The sequence below is a fragment of the Accipiter gentilis genome, chromosome 7 (assembly GCF_929443795.1).
Source record: "Accipiter gentilis chromosome 7, bAccGen1.1, whole genome shotgun sequence".
In the NCBI taxonomy this organism is placed as follows: Eukaryota; Metazoa; Chordata; class Aves; order Accipitriformes; family Accipitridae; genus Astur; species Astur gentilis.
The window spans coordinates 5291042-5310624 of NC_064886.1; the positions used below are offsets into that span (position 1 = coordinate 5291042).

General features: G+C 37.1%; 2 protein-coding genes across 3 annotated transcripts in view; one reads left to right on the plus strand and one right to left on the minus strand.

Moving 5' to 3' along the window:
* The window catches only part of RSPH14 (radial spoke head 14 homolog), a 103091-nt gene extending 101100 nt beyond the window's left edge, over positions 1 to 1991 (minus strand). Inside the window, exon 1 of the mRNA XM_049804243.1 lies at positions 1793 to 1991. Coding sequence (XP_049660200.1) covers positions 1793 to 1991 — 199 coding nt within the window. The remainder of the gene's footprint in view (positions 1 to 1792) is intronic.
* A 2119-nt stretch (positions 1992 to 4110) lies between these two features.
* Positions 4111 to 18737, plus strand: RAB36 (RAB36, member RAS oncogene family). 2 transcript variants are annotated; one of them, XM_049804244.1, is made up of 12 exons: positions 4111 to 4170; positions 5698 to 5850; positions 6579 to 6667; positions 7826 to 7914; positions 10510 to 10575; positions 11632 to 11733; positions 13391 to 13455; positions 14424 to 14475; positions 15875 to 15956; positions 17579 to 17669; positions 18222 to 18341; positions 18574 to 18737. In XM_049804244.1, the coding sequence occupies exons 3-12, from the start codon at positions 6599 to 6601 to the stop codon at positions 18636 to 18638; spliced, it is 801 nt and encodes a 266-aa protein (XP_049660201.1). In that variant the 5' UTR covers positions 4111 to 4170; positions 5698 to 5850; positions 6579 to 6598; the 3' UTR covers positions 18639 to 18737. The 2 variants fall into 2 exon arrangements, with proteins under 2 accessions (XP_049660201.1, XP_049660202.1); XM_049804245.1 differs by lacking the exon at positions 10510 to 10575.
* The last annotated feature ends 846 nt before the right edge of the window (positions 18738 to 19583 follow it).

Here is a 19583-nt window from a genome sequence, read left to right on the forward strand (position 1 = left end):
AGACACAACAGTTAATTTTAACGTTTCTTACCTTCAGCATTAATTTGAAATAGCAATACTCATTTTTATTTCACAATTTGAAGTGCAAACAATCAGAATTTTCATCTTGTCCTGAGAGTGAAACTCATTGTCTTATCTCAAGTAGGGAAGAAACTTTCAAGTTTCAAGGCCTACTGCCAAAAATGCCATGCTACAAACAAGCTGCTGACTTCTGTATCAAGTTAAATCCTAATCTTGCAAATATTTATGAAGAGATATAACTCTAAAAATAACTCAAGTCAGTGGAGTTATTGACGTTTTTAGAAAAGCATGTGTTTGCAGGATTGACGCCTACATTTTTTTAAACTTGCTTTAGGAGTAGCATGGGCTATGTAAAAACACACAGCATTGCTTTTCACACATAGAAATAATTTGGTGAACCATTAATGATTATGTGTACACACACATAGCACTGACCAAGAAAAACCCCCAAACAACAATCTCGCATTGCTTCAGCAGTTAATGTTAATCAAACAATAACTTAATAAATTTTGAACATGATTCATGGTATCTTTTATGAGGAAAAAAATACGAAGTAAATGGAGAAAAAAAGCAAACCAGAGGACTTCTTCAGTGTTACATAATGAGCTATGTAGATACACAACAGACTGCTAGAAATTGTGAAAATAAGCTTGTGGGTTTTTTTCCAAAATCCAAATTTAGGATTCTTCCAAGTGCTGGGATAAAAGCTTTTGAAAATAGTGGTAGCCAGATATAATCCTAATGAGTATGATAAATTTGGTTATATTGTCTTGTATCTTAATTTCTTATGAAATTCCAGGGTTTATTTGTTATAGACTCATTCTACAATCACTAAGATACTTCTGAGAAGGAGTTCTGCATAAAAAGCTCTGATGTTTTGTGTCTCCGGTAAAGTTATATCTGGATGTGCAATGCTATCCACTGCTGAAGGAATGAATGGCAAAAGATGACTTCACAGATTTTGCAAATGAACTTGTAAACCTTATTTAAATATTATTTTATTAATTATTAATTTTATTAATTATTAATTAAGGTTCATCAGAGTTTTTTTGCCTGTTATTATGGGATCTGAGATATGAATATTTTGAGCACCTCAAGCATGAAAAATCCAGGAAGGTACCACTGTCCCATGTCATATGTGGTAGAAAATGTCTAATGAAGGGGAAAAAAAAAAAAGGATTTTGCTTTTTTTTCCTGCTGTAAGATAACTAAAAGCTTTTTCTTTTCCACTTTCTAAATAAAATATATTTAGTAGTTTTATGATATTATAAATTAATAAATTCACTACTTTCTTTTTTTTTCTGAAAGGTGCGTGGATAACAGGATTATAAAAGATTCCAGGCAAATGAAATTTAACTAAGTGGAAGGTGGTGGTGGGGGGTGTGTTTCTAACTTTGGACTAATTAAGCTTTTTTTTTTTTATTATTAGCCTATATTAGGAATTAGCTAAAATTCAGAATAAACAAAAGAAAAGAAAGATTCTGCATTACTTTTGTATTTAGGTTTGACAAAACCTACAGTGAGCCATTGATAAATCCTGAAGTGAGGATACTCTTAAAATAACTGTCATGTATATGGCATTATAATTTTCTTTACCTTTTCAAGGTAAAACAAGTAGAGATTAAAATAGAAAAATTTTCATGGTCATTTTGTGTCATCAAAGATATTGCAGGGAAAAAAAGTAGAGCACAAAAGTGATTCCCCCCCCCCCCCCCCCCCCGCCACACACACACACACACTGTGTCAAAGCCTATGACAACAGATCACTTACCTACTCCTATTGCCTGGTAGACATTTTCTGGGTCATGGACCAGATCGCAGAGCGCCATCAGTGCCCGCTGCTGAGTCAGCAGCTCAGGAGAATGTAACTCCTCATTCAATTTAGGAAGGGCCCTCCTTCCAAATGCAATGGGAGCTTTTGTGGGATCTATATCAGGGGGAAGGTTGGCTGAGATACGAGCGTGTGCCATGCCAAATTTTCCTGGGAAGGATTCTCCCTATCCCTAAAAATACTCCAAAATTACTCTACCTGGTGACTGGACAGATGACATACCAAAAAGACAACTACTGACTTTAAATGGTGCTCTGTGTCCCAGAAGAGCTATTTTAGCACACATTCATTGTTAGGAAGCTACGAAAGAGCAGGCTGGAATGGTTCATGGTCATCAGCATTAATGTCTGTTCATCAGCTGAATTGTCTTATCTGGTTTAATGCTCTATTGAACACTGTAAAAAAGAAAGAGAGACAGAGAAAGCTTAAAATTGCAAGGTGAGGGAGGGAACGTTTTTCAAAGGGTTAAAGTGAAGTAGTCCAATGTCCCGAACCAAAGGGGCTCAAAATATTACTAAAGCAAAAGCAAACAAAACGCCATTTTTCAAAGACGCATTCTTTTAAAAGGGGTCTAGTTTAAACCCGCCCTCAGAATTCGTTAACGTTTGAAAGAATCGGTGATGGCTGGCCTAGCCCTTCCCTCAGTAAGGAAAATGGCTCAGCTGACAGAAGCATACAACCTACAATATTGAAAACTGCTCACAAAAAAAAAGAAAACAGCTCCAAAGTTAAAACTGCTAAATAACTGCACTTCTCTCTTCAAAACAAAAGAAACAGACTAAGTAATCACAGGCGCTCTGTCCCACCAATATGTCGCCGCCTCAGCCCGTCCCCGGTTCCCGCTCCACAGCTCCTGCCAGCTGCGCCACCGCCTTTCGCTCCCGCGTGCTCTAGTTGCCACAGCAACCAGCTCTTGGCCTACGCCCCACTCCGTGAATAAAAACTACGCAGCCAAGCACCCTGAGTCCGGTCCTGCGTCAACAGCGTAAGTACCGCGTTTGACGGCGGCTGCTGTGAGAGAGTAACGTTAACTGCGTAGTTGGCGAATTGGAAGCCGGGGCCGCTGCTTAGCGCGGGAGTCGGCGCGCGGCGGTGGGGCGCCGCGGGCGGCTGAGCTGAGGCGCAGCCCCTCAGGGAGTGGAGCGTGTGAGGAGATGGGGGAAACGCCGCCTTGGCGTTGCAGTGCGGAGGCCGTTTTACCTCGCTTCTCTGCTGAAGCGTGGAGGGAGGGTCTCTTCTCACCCCCTGTTTTTAAAGTCATTTCAGTCGAACAAAATTTGAAAAAAAAAATATAAAATCATATCGAACAAAATGGTGGCTGAGTTAATGGCAGAGGTATAGCAGGTGAGTGCCTTGAGGTACGAGGCTTGAAGGGAGCTCAGTATTTTTGGACTAGCTTTTCTTTCCTAGTCTTCTTTAGAATGTCACTATAAACAGCTAGAATGTGTAGCAGGGGGTTCCATTATCATTACGTAGTTTCACGTAACTGTATTCAAGGCTTGGCCATCTTTTTTAGTACGATTCTGCTAAAAAGTATAGTGTTATTCAGAGGATGGTACGCAAGGAGAATGTATCATTGCAGTGTTGCCAGCACAATTTAAGGGTGCTCTGGATTATCGGATGTGATCTGACATCAGGAAAAAAATTCTGAGCAGCTTGTGCTATAAAAGGTTAGCTCTCAGTGCAAATACAGAAGTCGCTGATGTTTTTCATTAAGTTTGAGTAACAATTATAATAATCAAAGTTCTTAAACTGGATTTTACAAAGCTGAAGTTATTCAGATCAGCCAGATTAAAGTACAACACAGGAATAGTTTCTGGTTTGTTGATCTTCAAAATCCATAAAAGAGAAATTACTACTTTAAAAAGTATTTTCCAGAAAGGATTAATTTTTCTGCAACATTTTAGAGCAGACTATTTAAAGTAGAGGATATTTTCCTGAATTAGATTAGGCTTCCACTAACTACATATTTGTAAAGTTTCACCCTATTTCAAGAGGAAGAACGTGAACTTTTCTTAGTGTGGAAGGGGCAGGAGAAGAGCAGGGACTTCTCTTGTCCTTCAGTGTTAACTCTGTTCTCGTCCTTTTGGCATGAGTTGTTCTGTCTTGTCCTTCACCATGGCTTGGAATGCTGATTTTGGTTAGTGGTCATGACGTTAACTTATTTTACGTACAGCTTCTGAATGCCTTCCTCAAATCCTTTGTCTATCCACAGAATCTGCTGGTGCTACTGTTCCTGCAATGTTGATAAAAGGAAGGCTGTGATGCCATGGAGACACTATATTCCCAGCCCTCCCTGGTGTCTGAATCCCCTGCAGGTCTAAGAAGAGAAAATCTGGATCTCAGTACTGATCATTCTTAGTATTTTTAGCAGCTTTGTATTTCTTAAATAATTGATTTTTTTTTTTCCTGTAATGGTGTGGCCAATTTGTTGACTCAGTAAATTGGGATATGTTTTTGTGTGTGTGAAATTTAGATCAAATATACTAAATGTAAGTGAAGGCGGCCTCTCAATTTTCAGATGTTTCTTTTTGGTGGCCTTGGTCCCTCCTGTACTTTGAATTCACTGAGATTGTTGAACTGATTTTTTTTTGTAGGTTAGTTTGTGAAAGAGCTCTAGGAGACGAGCAGTGAGTCAGCCTACGTACGCATGACAGATTTTTACCTGCTTAGGATGTGTTGAACTAGAACTAGGAGAATAGGGAGAAAGCAAGTTAGTGTTTGAAACTTACCAACTGGCAGAGTTTTTCTTTTTGTTTTCAGAACTATTATTTTAAGACATTAACATTGCCGTAAAATCATTCAAACTTGTCAAAAGGACAGGAGCACACTATCAAAAGGGTCTAGGTCTCTCTAGTTTTATACGCTCACAAGTAGCATGATAAGTAGAAGTATGCATATGGTAATAAATAAATACTGTAAAGTCACCTTCTTTGGTGAATAACCCATCAGCTGCAAAACTGGATTCTTTGAGGGGAAGTGGGTGTTTCAGTATGGTTGAGATCACATGAGTGCCTGAAGTGATTTAAAAGCAATCCATCACAAAAGAGAATAAAGCATTAATTCTAAGTAGTGGACTAGCAATTTTGTTGAGCATTATTCTTAGTGTGGGTTTGTAAAACACAAGTGTAGTTTTTTTGTTACATACTTACTTGTTGCTTAAAATTACTTGTCCACATTGATTTGCCCTTTAACATTTTTAGTCTGCTGCAGGAATGGGAGAGGCTTGTGTCCTGAATGTTATGAGGTCCAAGCCTGTTCCAGCATTAGCAAAATATGACTATTAGAATGTGAGAACTTTCTTTTGTCCTGAAATTTGGAAGTTTAAATCCTAATGAAATAAATAGCAAAATCTTTTAGCATCCTAAATTATGGTCTTGCATAATAAATGCTGTCTAAACTAATGAGTTAATTAACAATACTTAGGCAATACAAAAGAGACGTGTGATTTCTTATTCCTTGTCTTTAGTGTTTGGTACATTAAAAAGCAAGCTTACTAATGACTAGAAAGACATTTATATAATTCAGAATGTCTCATTAGTGGCATACACATCCTGACTCTGAAGCTGAGATGAAATCAAGTTGAAATTCTGAAAAAAAAACCCGGGAGTTTCTTTATATTTGCTACTATGCTTTAATATTAGCACTGCCACTGTTACCCTTTCCAGTAGTTCCTTGTCCACTGGGTTAATCCTGCTCTTTGTATCCGTATATACAACTACCTTTGAAGAAAATGGAACTATTTTCTTATATAGGATTAGGGAACCATTGGTTTTATTAAGGAGCAGTCTCTGATCAAAGGAATCTGTATGGCCACTAAACCCAGTTTGTTCTTTTAAAACTAGGGCCCTCTGTATAGTTAAATTACTCCAACTCCGCCTTTCCAATCTGTAAGAGAAGGGGAAGAAGGGAACTGTTGCAAGCCTGTTGCTATGGCCACGCAGCAGCAGACTGAGCTGTTTATGTAGCTGGGATCCTGCTGCATCAGCTGCTGCACGGTGAGTCCTTCCTTACACTTTGCTACATGATGAATGTTCTTATTAGAAACATTCTTTTGAATGCCAGTAAGAAATCGGTACCCTATTAAGGGTCCCCTCCCCCAACAACCCACGAGGTTTCATTGCATAACCAAATTGATATGTCTCTAGTGGGTTATCTAAATGCATTTGTGATTTTCATATGAACATTATTCTTTTTCCAAGTCAAACTATCTACTGATTTCATTCTTTCTGAGTTGATCTTGGATTAAAGTTTGATGTTGTGCTAGGAAATGTGGCAGCCTCACCTTTCCTCCTTTCTTCTTCTGGCCAGATGAAATCTGGTATCCCCTAACATTTATTAATGTGCTTAGTGCAGAGGCATTTCAAACAATGATGAGTGAGATTTTTAAATTAAATTCTGCAAAATCCTTTGAGGGCTAAACTGCAAGCACTTATGTCGAATTAAGTGAACAATTCTCTGCCCTCCCATGGAATTAGAGTTGTTGTCTTGTAGTTTCAGAAAGCCACTGTTTGCTACTACAGCTATATGCACTGAAGTGGTCCCTTTTACATAAGAAACAGGTTTTTCTTTAATGCAAATAAGGTGAAAGAACTGCCAGTTGTACCGAAAGGAAAAAAAGACAATGAGTCTGCAAGAACTGTTAATTTTTTTCTAATCATGTTTTCCCTGTATTGAGGCAATTCCTGAATACTATGTTTCTCTTTCTATATATCCTGTCTGGTAGAATTTAATTGAATTTGAAGGATGAAGTCCAACCTAATGCATTTGATTCCCCCGGTGAGTAGGGACAGAATAATCTCCCGGTTTCCCAAGGTAAGCATTCTTTATCCCTCTGGTCACAGTATATAGCGCCTGTCCCATTGAGCTATCTTTCCCTTGTGCTAACAGTATTTTAATTTACTGTATAGTTGATGTCTTCTGCTAAAATTACAAATTGTTTAAGGATTTCTTTCAAAGACGAATGTGACTTCATATTCCCATTCAATGCTGATATCTTTAATAATAATAATCCTCATTTCTTTTAACCTTTACAGAAAGTGACTCTTGCCACAAAAGTGTTATCTTATAATTTCAGCCAAACATTAATAATTACATGCTTAAACAGTTCCTACACCGAGGGGAAATAAGAACCGTAGCTGATATTAAATATGCAAAAAGTCTAATTAGATCTATGTGGAGGTTTTGGTTGAAGAATTTGGGGCAATTTTAATTTTCTGTCTGTATAGGAGCCTTAGTCATACAGTAGATCAAATGTAGTAGGCACTGTAGAAACACAGACAGAAAAGAGCATTGATGTTCCCAAAGAGTTTTGTTCTTTAAGTATAATAGAAGAGTTAAGGACAGGGAAGGACAAGGAATTACCATTCTAGTTTTTTCAGTTGTTCAAAAGTTCTTTTTAGGGGAGTTAGCATTTTTTTCCATGCTTGATCTCGGCCACATATTTTGCTTTTAATTTTATGAAAACTACCACAGTTATTTTAAGCAAATACACGATAAAATAAGTTTTTCTCATTTTTAACTAATGCCTAATTAAAAACTAGTAATAAAAACAGTGCTTTAAGCGTATAAGAGATCTAAAAGACTTCATAGTAATAATGACTTGCTGGTGGTATGCTCCCATTTGTGTTTGTCTTGTATGTTGTAGATTACTGGGATAATTTAAGGTACTTGCTATTCTATAGAATGATGAGCAAATGTATTTGACTGTGGAAGTTTAGCTAGTGCTCAGATGCTGACACTCAGAAAGGTGGTCAAATGATGGCACTGTCCAAAGGAGTTTTTACAAACATAACTGTGGGGAAGCCTTACTGCCTTCTAAGCCAGGCTATCCCTTTTCTTATGCCAGGGTATCCCTGGGCTTGTCAAACTCTTTGAATTAATCTCCTTAACCTATTTTTTTCCTTGCTGATTTGACTTCTTGCAAAGTAGACATCACAGTTTATCCCAGTAGCTGTTCTCTCCTTTTTTCAGTGGTACACACCTGAGGCCTGTCTGCAGTTCAAAGAGCACTTCCATGCACAGGTCAGGGCTGCTTGTCAGCAGAGCATTGGAACAGTTGGGTAAGTTTGTAACAAACCAAGTATGCAACCAAGTAAGTATTTTAAGCTCTTTATAGCCTGCTTCCCTCATAGGCTTTTCCTCCCTCATTCCTCATCTTCCTCACTCCAGTATGTTTCAAGGCAGCTAAGCCTGTGCATATGGCAGTTCTCTGACCTATTTGGCAGTAAATGAATAAAGTGCCTCTTCTTCCCTTAATTGTTGAAGATACCTTTTCTGCTGCCGCAAGTAGCATTGAAAAAATAGCAGAGTTGTTTAGCAACAAATAGTTGTTTAGCAACTTTGAACTAAACTCTTTTCAAAAGACTAATTGACTGTTTAAAGTTAGTGTTGAATTTTGCATATGCAAGTCAGTATGGCAACCAAATTCTAGAGCAGGAATAGGGCAGATCTAGCCTTGCTGTATTTTCTGTTGGTGTTCCAAATGAGCAGTTAATAAAGGCTTTGGTGGGGGATATAAACATACAGCATTTCTAAGTTGCTTGAAACACGTAAAAATCTAGCTTTAGTCTTTTAGAAGTATACATGCTGATAAATTCTCTTAAATGTTTCCTTAAAACTGGAGCAAAATTCTGGTAAATATATAGCATTGAAAAATCCAAATAAACTTTTTTATGCCCTAGTAATAACCTTTAATTTGGTTTTCTTTTTCACATCATCTCTCTCCCAGAACTGTTACTAGTACTGATTTAATTCCTGAAGCAAGGCAAGAAAGCTAAACTGTGTTAGAAATCATCACTATTCATTTAAAATAAATAGATGTATGTTTTAGTTATTAAATGCTTCTGCATTCCAGTGTGAAGGATCTTTCATAAAGTGGAGCTTTTATGAATACTGACAATTAGCCCACTATTCTTTCAAATCTAGAGTTGTTGATTACCATGAGACTTGTCATGATACCCATCTTTAAATGTAACTTTTTATTCATTTCACTAGGGAGTCTTGCTAAAAAAATTGAAGCCAAAATATGTCTCTCTGAGAGGCATCAGTGAGTTTATTGCTTTTTAAAAGCACATTCAGTTAGTTTCATGTAAATTTGTTACAAGTGTCCAGACAATTTTGCTAGCAAAACATGCTTTAGTGAATTGAGGCTTTTTTTTTCCCTCACCACAACCAAGATTTTTTTATTATTATTTTATTTTTTTATTTCCAGGGTAAACCAACTCTCCAGTTCATTTATTCTGGTTACAGAGTATAGCTATAAAGCTTTACATTTTGGCTTTGTGAATATAATTAAACCACTTTCCTGTCACTGCTCTCTAAATATGATTATTAATAGGTCATTTTTTGGTGGGGAGGGGGCAGGAGGGACAGACAACTGTGTTTTGTACAGTAATTTTAAAGCTGGACAGGAATAACCATCATCTTCCTTTTCCATTAGGCCAAGTAATGGAATATTTCTTTGTCATTTGGAAAGGTAGTCTGAGAAATTCAATAGCTAATGGCTGTATTTAAGACTCTTTTGATATTCCATCAATGTGTTAAATTGTCTAATCTAGGGAGTTTTTTTCCCCATTATGAATTAATGGAACACACACCTCTAAACCATCACTTACTCTTTTGCTTTTCCCTTAAGGTTGTTGACTTTATTCATTATTTTATCAGTAACAGTTAATCAGGCAGAGACATGTCAGCAGCTTAGGGGCCTGTGGCCACTCATTTAGTGTTGACTGGCACACAAAATGCCTTCTTTTTTTGGAAATATTAGTCATGCAGCTTACCAGTCAAGATTTGGACTATTTGGATAACTTGGAATCAGCATCACATGGAAGCCTGATATAACTGGAGGTAGTATGCAACAGAAGATTAATTCCTTTGTTTAAAAAGCCATTCCTTGATATAAAAGAACATTAAACCTCTTAAGCCATTTTTGTAGCATGTACACAGGAGATGTCAATCCAAGTTTAGGTCAACAAAAACACTTACATTCATTTATCCACCTGTATCTCCTAAAAGATACACTACATTTAAATGTTAAGATTGCAGGCTGAGTCACCTAAAGCCCATCTGCTGTATTCTGTGGGAGGACCCAGAGCAAAGAGGATTATTTGCGTGAAGCCAGTTTCAGATTAATATTATTCCACATAGTCGGAAAAGGTATTGGCTCTAACCAAGTGGGCTTTTTTTTTCCCAGAGACAAATTCTGCAGTGGGTTATTTTATATATCAGCGATTTCTTATTTCTGCACTTAGGACTTGATTTGTACTATTAAAGTCAATGAGAAACTTGTGGTTAATTTTAATGAAAAGGATGCAGATACTCTATGGTCTTAGTGCAACCTGCCAATTGTATATACTTGTAGTCAAAGCAACTTTAACAGAATACAATTTGTGTCCCAATGGATTATATTTAAGAAAAAAAAAATATGCAGAGTAAGAAATGGACTATTTCTGCTCCAGAGCAGTTTGGTTTTTTTGACCTTGTTCTTTCTTACAATTTAAGACTCTGATCCTGCAGCACAGTGGCATTTAGGTAAACTGGAGTCACAGGTACATGTGCTGATCACTTGTAATTTAAGGATCTAAATCAGAATTTTTAGAGAGAGAATGTTGAATTTGCTACTAAAAACATGTAATGTTTTCACGTATTTATAACAGGCTGAAAATATCCAAAGTGGTTGTGGTAGGAGACCTGTATGTTGGGAAAACCAGCCTTATCAACAGGTACAGTGTATCTCAGCAGATGGTTTGATTCTGCTATTTCTCAAATAAATGTTATAATGTTTCCATTCCTGTCCATTCAGTGTAGTAAATTCATGGTTCTGTTTTGCACCATGGTTTTGTTATTAAATAAAAGACACAACAGTCTACAGTATGAAACAGGCTTAATATACCAACACAGGAAGTCATGCTCCAGCACTTCTATCAGTATATGTTATATTCTGAACTATTTTTATCCAGTCAAATATGATACAGTGTTTCCTTAAGAAATCCAGCCTAAAGGCTGAACAATCAGAAGGTACAATAAAAAAAAATAAAAATCTTTCCAGCGTCTAGTCTTGGTTTCATGTTTTCTCTTTACTTGCAGGGTTGTTCACTGAAACATTTTTAAGTCATCCTTGCGTGGGTACCTGTACTCATGTCTACAGCTGCAAGACTGTAGAGGAAGCTCAAGTTTTTCTGTAGCTTATAAAATAAGACAGATAAAATGCAGAATGCCTTAAAGAATAGTTATTTGATTCTTTACTGGATGTTAAAAACAGCTTTTATGCTTTTTGTATCTAAGTCCAGTGAACAGATCACTGAATTTCTGTAGCTTATGGTCACCATGACAACTTTCTGTCTATGTTTGTGTTTTATTATTATTATTTCTTCCATGTTCTTAAGTAGATATGGTAAGTTTTTTACCTAATTCATTAATCATTTGGCTCATTTTTTAAATGTATATAATTATATATATATCTATATAAAATATAGATATATTATTTATATAATCCCTTGTAACTAAAACTATAAGATACTGTATCTTCCTTGACAGTCTGAAGGTATTTTGTTCTGATTTTCATCTCATCCTGAGAGCTTACTAGTTGTATATGCTTTCTATTTTTTTATCCAATATCTCCTGTTTTAAAATCAGTTTCTCAGTGTTTTTATATATGCTTCTGCAATATATAGCCACTCCACAGTTAGTTAATTCTTTTCTTCATAATTTACCCCAGATAGTGTTAGTTTTGCAGTTATTTGTAGCTGGGTGTTTCTATTTTTTTTTTCTTATTGCAGATTTTGTAAAGATAATTTTGACCGAGACTACAAGGCGACCATTGGAGTGGATTTTGAAATTGAACGTTTTGAAATAATTGGAATACCATATAATCTCCAGATGTAAGTTGAAACAGCATGGTTAAGTATTGCACAGAGTACATTCTCAGCAGACCTTGAATTGCTGCAGGCTCCAGTGCAATAAAGATTTTTAAGAAAAAATAAAGTTGCACAAAGAATAGTGTGATCTGAAAAACAGGTTCTGTGCCTGGACTCACAGTTTTAGTAAAAATTTTACTCTCTTTAATTTGTCATTCCTAAAAAACATTATAAGTTTGTCAATGACAATTCATCTTGGAGGTCTTGTACCATTTCTGCCTTTTTTACTCAAGTTTCTTGAAAGAGAAGAGGAAGCTTTTCCCACAGACTTTGTACAGTTATACTGTTACACCATTCTGTCATTTAAGTTTAGTAGACACAATGAGCACTGAACTTGGCTTTACTGGGAGTTTTATTGCTGCAGCCATTGAAATTAATAGTAATGTGTCCAGGGATTTCAGCATCTCTTAACAGGGACTAATTGAATCTCCCCAAATTGTAGAAAGACTGGAGTGTTTTTATTAGAGTTTGAACCTAAAATCTTTGATTTTCAGCTTTGTTTATCAGACTAGTGGGAATCCTGGCCTTCTCTCACCTGCTTTGGTTCTGCTGAAGGATGTCCTTTGGTATTTTAGTGGCTAGCAATATTGTTCTGTAGAGGGCGTTATTGAATCACCTATGCTGTAGTGTGACCTAGAGCAGAAACAAGATGCTTTGCATGTATGGTTAGTGCATGAATCTTAAACTTTTTCACTTAGAAACATATTTTTTTCTGAGATATCATTGATGTAAATAGATGGCTAATGGGATTTATTGAAAAATATTTAGAAATCCATTTCCCACTGATTTCAGTGCCATTGTGTTTTTGAAAATTCTGCCAGGCACTATCCTTTTGGAACTTGAGTCCCTGTAAAAGTCTAGACTGATTTATAAGTGTTTTGCCAGCTGAAGCAATAAGGTTCATGAGCTACTAAATGTCAGGTTGTATTATCCACAGAATCTTCAGTGGCTAGGTAGAACATTTCAATATGATAAGCACTAGTGCCCCCTCTTGCTAAGGGATTTCCATACAAGATAAATTTGCAAGTATCTGTGACTGGCAGTACTAGGCCATAACAAAACCCCAAACCTCTGTAGTGCTAGCAGTAGCTGAGACTACTGCATATCATGCTCATTAATAAGAAACACTTGATTTTTCTTGCTGTCATTAGTACCTGATGGACTAAGCTGTAGGTCTCTAATTTGTAGTGTATGGACAGTTATTATATGTAGCAGTTGCTAATGGGCTAATACATGATTTAGCTAGTATTAGCACAGAAAGTTCTCAAAATTAGCTTGCTCTAGAAATACATGCAAATGACATAGGTGAGGAAAAAATAATTTAAGAAAAGTGTATTACCATGCAGAATATGAATATTTGAATTGTGTCTCCAAAGTGACCAGTATTTAAAAAAAAAAACCCCAAACAAAAAAACCAAACAGAGTTCAAATATCTTCATTAAATAATACAGCTTTACTGTATTTCTATCAGTAGTTAATGAATAATATGTTCCAGATGGTAACACTTCTCTGGTATCACATTCTTCTCCACCTTGTACCAGTCTGCTGCTTCATTAGCATGCTTACTCAGGTTACATTGGGTTTCATTAACCTGAATTTCTTTTTTCCCCCCATTGCACAGATGGGACACAGCAGGTCAGGAAAAGTTCAAGTGCATTGCATCTGCTTACTACCGAGGAGCAGAGGGTGAGAACAACATTAGTTTGATCCTGGCTGTGACAGGAGATTATACTTTATACAGAAACATATATGAATATGTGCTCCTTGGAAAGGTACCTGTGGACACAGTGTGGTAGAACGGATCGTCCATTATTGGAGAGAAGTAGGGACTAAAAAGATCATGAATTGATATATTCTCACATCTTGTCCTGGGTTCAGCTGGGATAGAGTTAATTTTCACAAGAAGCTGGGAGGGGACACAGCCAGGATAGCTGACCTGAACTAGCCAAGGACATATTCAATACCATATGACATCATGTTCAGTATATAAACTGAGCGAGCTGGCCAGAGGGAGGAGTGATTGTGGCTTGGGAACGGGCTGGGCACTGGGTGTGTGTCACTTGCTTCCTATACTCTTTTATTAGTATTATTGTCTATTAAACTGTCTTTATCTCAACCCATGAGTTTTTACATTTTTCTTCCAATTCTCTTCCCTATCCCACCAGGGGTGGGGGAGGAGTGAATGAGCAGCCACGTGGTGCTTAGTTGTCGGTTGGGCCTAAACCATGACACACCTGCAAGCTCTGAATGTTCTGATGATGCAGTGATAAAAATTGGCACTTGTGTGTAGGGGGAAAAGAATTTGGGTTTGGGTAAGATTATTGCTGAAGTTAGAAGTGGCTACTTCTGGCATTTCCTTTGGTAAGAGGCAGTTTCTGCAGGAATTAAAGTGGTCCCAAAATAAAGGGAGTAATAGCACTATAGACTGCAGACTACAGTTAAAGACTAAATAAGTTGAAGGCTGAGGAATTCTTACTGGGTGCTAGAGAAGGAAGAGGAATGAGCAAATGGATGGTCTTCCATCTCCTCTGTGTTAAATCTGCTCTTGTACTCTATATGTAAACATACTCTCCATTTAACAAGATGAGTTGGAGAGACTTCTGATACACTTTCTAACTGAATTACTTTTTCTCTGTTCTTGTCTTTTATTGCAGTTATAATAACAGTGTTTGATCTGGCTGATATCCAGACTTTGGATCACACCAAGTAAGTTTCTGTATTTTGGCTTAGCCTTTAAAGCTTTTACAGCAGGTTTAATTGTCTTGGATAGCCTATAGTTGCTGAGAACTTGCTGGATTGTGAGTGTATTTTCTATTGAGCTAAGAAATGAAGAATGACAGTCACTTGTTTGGGTTACATAGGGCGGGATTTTTATGAAGAAAATGCAGGGCATAAATTTGAACACTTACTCTTGACTTCCTTTATAGTCAGTGGAGAGAAGGTGGCACTTCAGTAAGAGCTTGATCCTTCCAAAACTAGACATGCAGGAAGACATGAAGTACATCCTTTTTTCTCCGTTTGCTATAAACAGAATAACAGGCTGGCATCTGATGTAAATGGTGAAATTGATGACATGCATCTCATGTGTAGTGTCTCAAAAGCCTTTCATTTTCTAGGTGCACTGCTAGCCTGAAATTATTTTCTTTCTCTAGTTTCTGTAGTGATTCTGTTGGGAAATAGGCTGTCAAAAAGAGGAGAGAGAATTAAAAATTCAAAGTATATGTAGATATAGCTAAACTTGCTGGTTCAGATACTTGTAATGGTTTGGTTACATCAGCATGCTAATTGTTATGAGTAAACTTATTCTGCTTTTAGTGCAGGCTGCAAAATCCTACATGGATCTGTGATCCACGTTGTTATCACCAGCTCAGAGTATATATATTTCTAACATACTGTTGTGACTGTAATGCAGGTACATGTTTCTTTACAACCTGTACCTGGTCTTATTTGAATCTGTATTAGACTATTTCCTTAGACTGCTGCTGTGGTACTTAGCTCATTTACATAGGACTTTGTAAAATAATATATATATTAGCATCTCTGCTTGGCTGAAAATAATTGAAGCCTGTGAACCTGATTTCCCACACATGCACGCACTCCCTTCCATCCTTGACTTGTGTTGGATGACTCAGGAGGAACTTGATTGCTGGAGTAACAAAAATATAAAAGCTTATGAGACAAGAATCATGCAGCCTTCATAGGGAGCTGTTTCATAATGCTGAATAGATTATTTCACTCTTCTTTATTCCCGTTTGTATCTGATCTGCTATGTTGTTCATATCTTTTCCTCTGCTTCTTGTTTTCTCATTCCTTATCTCAATCAAAACTTTGCCCCCTCCCTTATACTGATAAATACTCTCTCTGGTTGCTAAAATCATTGTTGAATTTGCACTCTACAGTGGGCATGTTTGAACTTTTCATTAGTGGAAGACATGTATTCAAAGCAGTTGGAATAGCTCCTGGTCTCTTTCTGTCTAGAAAATAAGGTTTTTGATACTCTCATGTAAATTCATCCTCTCACTTTTCTTGTGACCCTGTTATCTGTCACTTTCTCCTATATTCCTCAGTCCCTCTGCCTGATTCTTATTTCTTTTTTGTATTTCAGACAGTGGCTAGAAGATGCATTGAGGGAGAATGAACCAGATTCCAGCTTCATCTTTCTAGTTGGAACAAAAAAAGATTTGGTGGTAAGTAAATTGAATGCAGATAAGGAAATCGGATTTCTCCTAGTTCCTCAAGTAATTTCCTTTACAAGTTGTACTCAATGTTGTTGAGATAAAGGCCTTGAGGGAAAAACCTAAACAGAAGGAAAGAAGATCACAGGTGAATAGAATGGCAGACTTGGTTCCAAGTTAAGAAGATGCTTCTGAAAAAATGGGTAGTTAGTGTAATATCCCTGTTTCCATTCCTTGCATGACATTTTTCAGGCACATGCAGACACCTGAAAAGGCAAAGAAAAGTTGGGTGCACAAAAGAATGGAGTACCTAATGATCTTGAAGGTTTTGTTTGTTAGGTTTTTTTAGGACAGTGTGTTCATTATGCAGGAACAGGGAAGAATTCTTACTTAATTGAATGTGACATCTTTTTCAGAAGAACAAGCTATAATGTACTCACCGTATACCATTGAGTCTTGTGTTTGTCTTTCTCTAGCTATCAATACTTAATTCTTAAGGATTTCAAAACAAACTTGCTGCTTCTGCTGTTTAGTTGATTTTTTTTTTAATTTCCCACCCCCCGCCAGCTGCCACAGTATCACTTATGCAGTTTGTTTCTTACCCTTCACTGAAAATAAGTCCCAGAAAACTGCATGTCTGTCAGTTTCTCTGATACTTTGTGTTGCTTATGCTGCTTTTTCTGAGTTGCAGTAAAAGCTAAATGTGCCAGACCTCTGAGGACGCAGATCTCAAGTCTTGTCTAAGCTAGGATTTGTTACTGTAAATTAGTTTCTGTTTTTAGAAACAACTGAAAGGGAGACAAGAGCAGAGCAAAGGATTGTGGGTTCTAGGTATTACTTCAGTATGAAACCAGTATCTTCCCAACTGGATTCACTGTACTTCTCATCTTGATGTCACATCATCCTTTCCAAATTTTTAGAATTCTTCTCAATTGTGCAGAGGTTCTCCATTGTAAGACAATGCACAGAAAACTGTACAAACAAAGATAACTTGTATCATCCATCATAAATGGACTAGAAATTGAAAGCAAATAGCAACATACTGATATGGTTGATCACAGAGAACAAATGAGATGGGAAATATACCTGAAAAGTAAGTGTAAGAAAGAAAAATCCATTGGAGGGGCAAGAAATTTTAGTCTTAAGAAGACATTAAAAGAAGAGCAAAAATAAAAAGGGGGGAAGCCAGTTGTGTTACAACATAATAAAAACAGACGGAGTAGAAAAAAGGATCTGAGACAGAGACAAGATTAAACCCAAAGAACCATTGTGATTAGTTGGTCCTGCAAGTCTGCTGAGAATGGTGGGGTGACAAGAATTTAAAGACTAGTAACTGGGCTGTTGTCTTTATAGCTCCCTACCACACTATACAGTTAGATAGAATAGTCACACTTGTTAACTGTTGTTTGTTTCAATGCTGTGGGAGGTGAGTGGAGACTTCCATTTTAAAGCAGTACTAAGTACTTGAATGTTCATTCTTGCAATCATGTCTGATTGCACAAGTTCTAAGGCAAGGCCAGAAAGGCCACTGTGAAAACTGGAAGCATCACAGTATAGGTGTTAGCAGTACCTCTATGTTATTACCAGCCCATATGCACTTCTTATGTTAAAGTTATTCCATATTATTTACTCAGTCAGATGCTGTGTGTGAAAGGACAGAGCTAGATGCCATCCGCTTTGCCAATGAGATGCAAGCAGAATATTGGTCTGTTTCAGCTAAAACAGGTACGTTACTGCAAAGGATGTAAAAACCAGTGCAACCACAAAGGCTTATGTTAAGGTGGGAGGAAGTTGAAGTTCCTTATCCCCCCATTCCCATGCAGGTTTTTTTGTTGTTCTTGCATTTTGTTGCTATTGAAAACTTCAGGTTTATTAATGGTTGATTGTATTTGAGTATTTGTATGTGTGCTTGCACTGTCATGTTTACAGAAAGGAGTACTTGAGCTGCTGTGCAATGTCTAAGCATGTTTAATTCATAGGTAGTTACATAAATACATATGTGCATTGCTACTCAGCATTAGCAATGAAAAAAAGATTATACCACACACTGAATTCTTTCTGTGGCTGACTAAAAATAAAGGTACAGTACAGGGTACAGTGTTCCAGAGTAAGAAGATGAGAAATCATCTCTGCAGTGATCAGAATGGAGGACAGATTGTTGGAGAGGCCTGTTCTGTCCCAGTATGGAGTGTGATCTGTTCACAAATGTGCTTGTAATGCTTGATAGTGTGTTGATGTGCGGTTGTAAAACCACATAATTTCTGTCCTGTTTCCTAGGGGAAAATGTCAAAGAGTTCTTTTCCCGAGTTGCTGCCTTGGCCTTTGAACAGTCCATGATAAAGGAACTGGAGAAAACTGCTGGACACATGGCCCAAATTGGGGCAGGAAACCTCATCAGTATGTTAAGTTTTGGGTTTTGCATGTATTTTCCTTGTTTACAGTCTGAAGGATTGAGGAGGTTTTTCAAGCAATAAAGCCTGTTTCAGACACCTGCAAGCATATTCATGTCATTGTATATCTGAGTTCTAGCATATAGGAGTGGCTGGGGCTACATTCAGCTTTTGTTATCCTTAGTATTGGATGGTATAATTTCTTGTGAATGGATTTTATAACTTTTTTGTTTTTACAGAAATGGAAAAGAACATGATGGAAATCCCAGAAGGCAAAAATCAAGTCAGCCTGGGTTGCTGCTAACTGTCAACAGTTTCTGCAAACACCATGCTTCTCTCGAGTCCAACACAGAGCACCTGCAACAATAAAAGCTCTCAAATCAGAAAGTTTTATTTTTGGAAATGAGGGAGGAAAAATTTATCCAAACTTTCTTTTTGTGAGTTCCCTTGCTGCTGCAGGCTTACTTGTGCAGGATGGTACAACTGTTACATAAACCTTTCTCTGTGTAGTGGAAACAAAACATCCTTGTCTTAATGCAAGAAGGCATTGCCAGTGCCATGTGCTCACCTGTCTGCCAGAAACACTTGTAGTCAAAAGTTATGTAATTTTCATGTGTTGTTCTTTCATCATTCTCTAGGAGTCTTAGATAGCGAAGTTGCATTCTCATAGGAGCAGAAAACAAATGGCAGTTCAGAATAAAAGGTGCTATCCATATGTTTCTGCCTTTTAAGATAATGGTATAAAATAACTCTGACTTGCTTTTATGGATTCCAAATATTTTAAAACTGTTCCAAAAGAAATCTTTTTACATAACAGGTATGGAAGTACACAAATGCATAGTTTCCACTGTGGTTTCCCCATCCAGGAAAAATCTGTATTATTTTTCATTTTCCACTTGAGAACCAGAGCCCAGTATTTAAATATTTCCAAGTATAGGAGAAGTCCAGGTAGGAACTTTGTTGTTTTATCCTAGCTGTCTAATATTTTTAAAATGTTACCAGATAAGAATGCTATTCTTTCCACTCTCTTGAATAAGAAAGAATGGTCACATAGGTGCATGACATGGAATACATGAAATCTAATTTTTCTCTGTTCCAAAGAGAATCCTTCTCTGGATTGATCTTCATGAATATTGTCTACACTTCAGTTCTACTTTGTTGCTAAGAGTAATTTTTTCATTTTATTCTAACTGCATTTTTTTGTTTGTAGTAACGTAACATGATTCTGGAACCACCTGCAGTCTCAGTC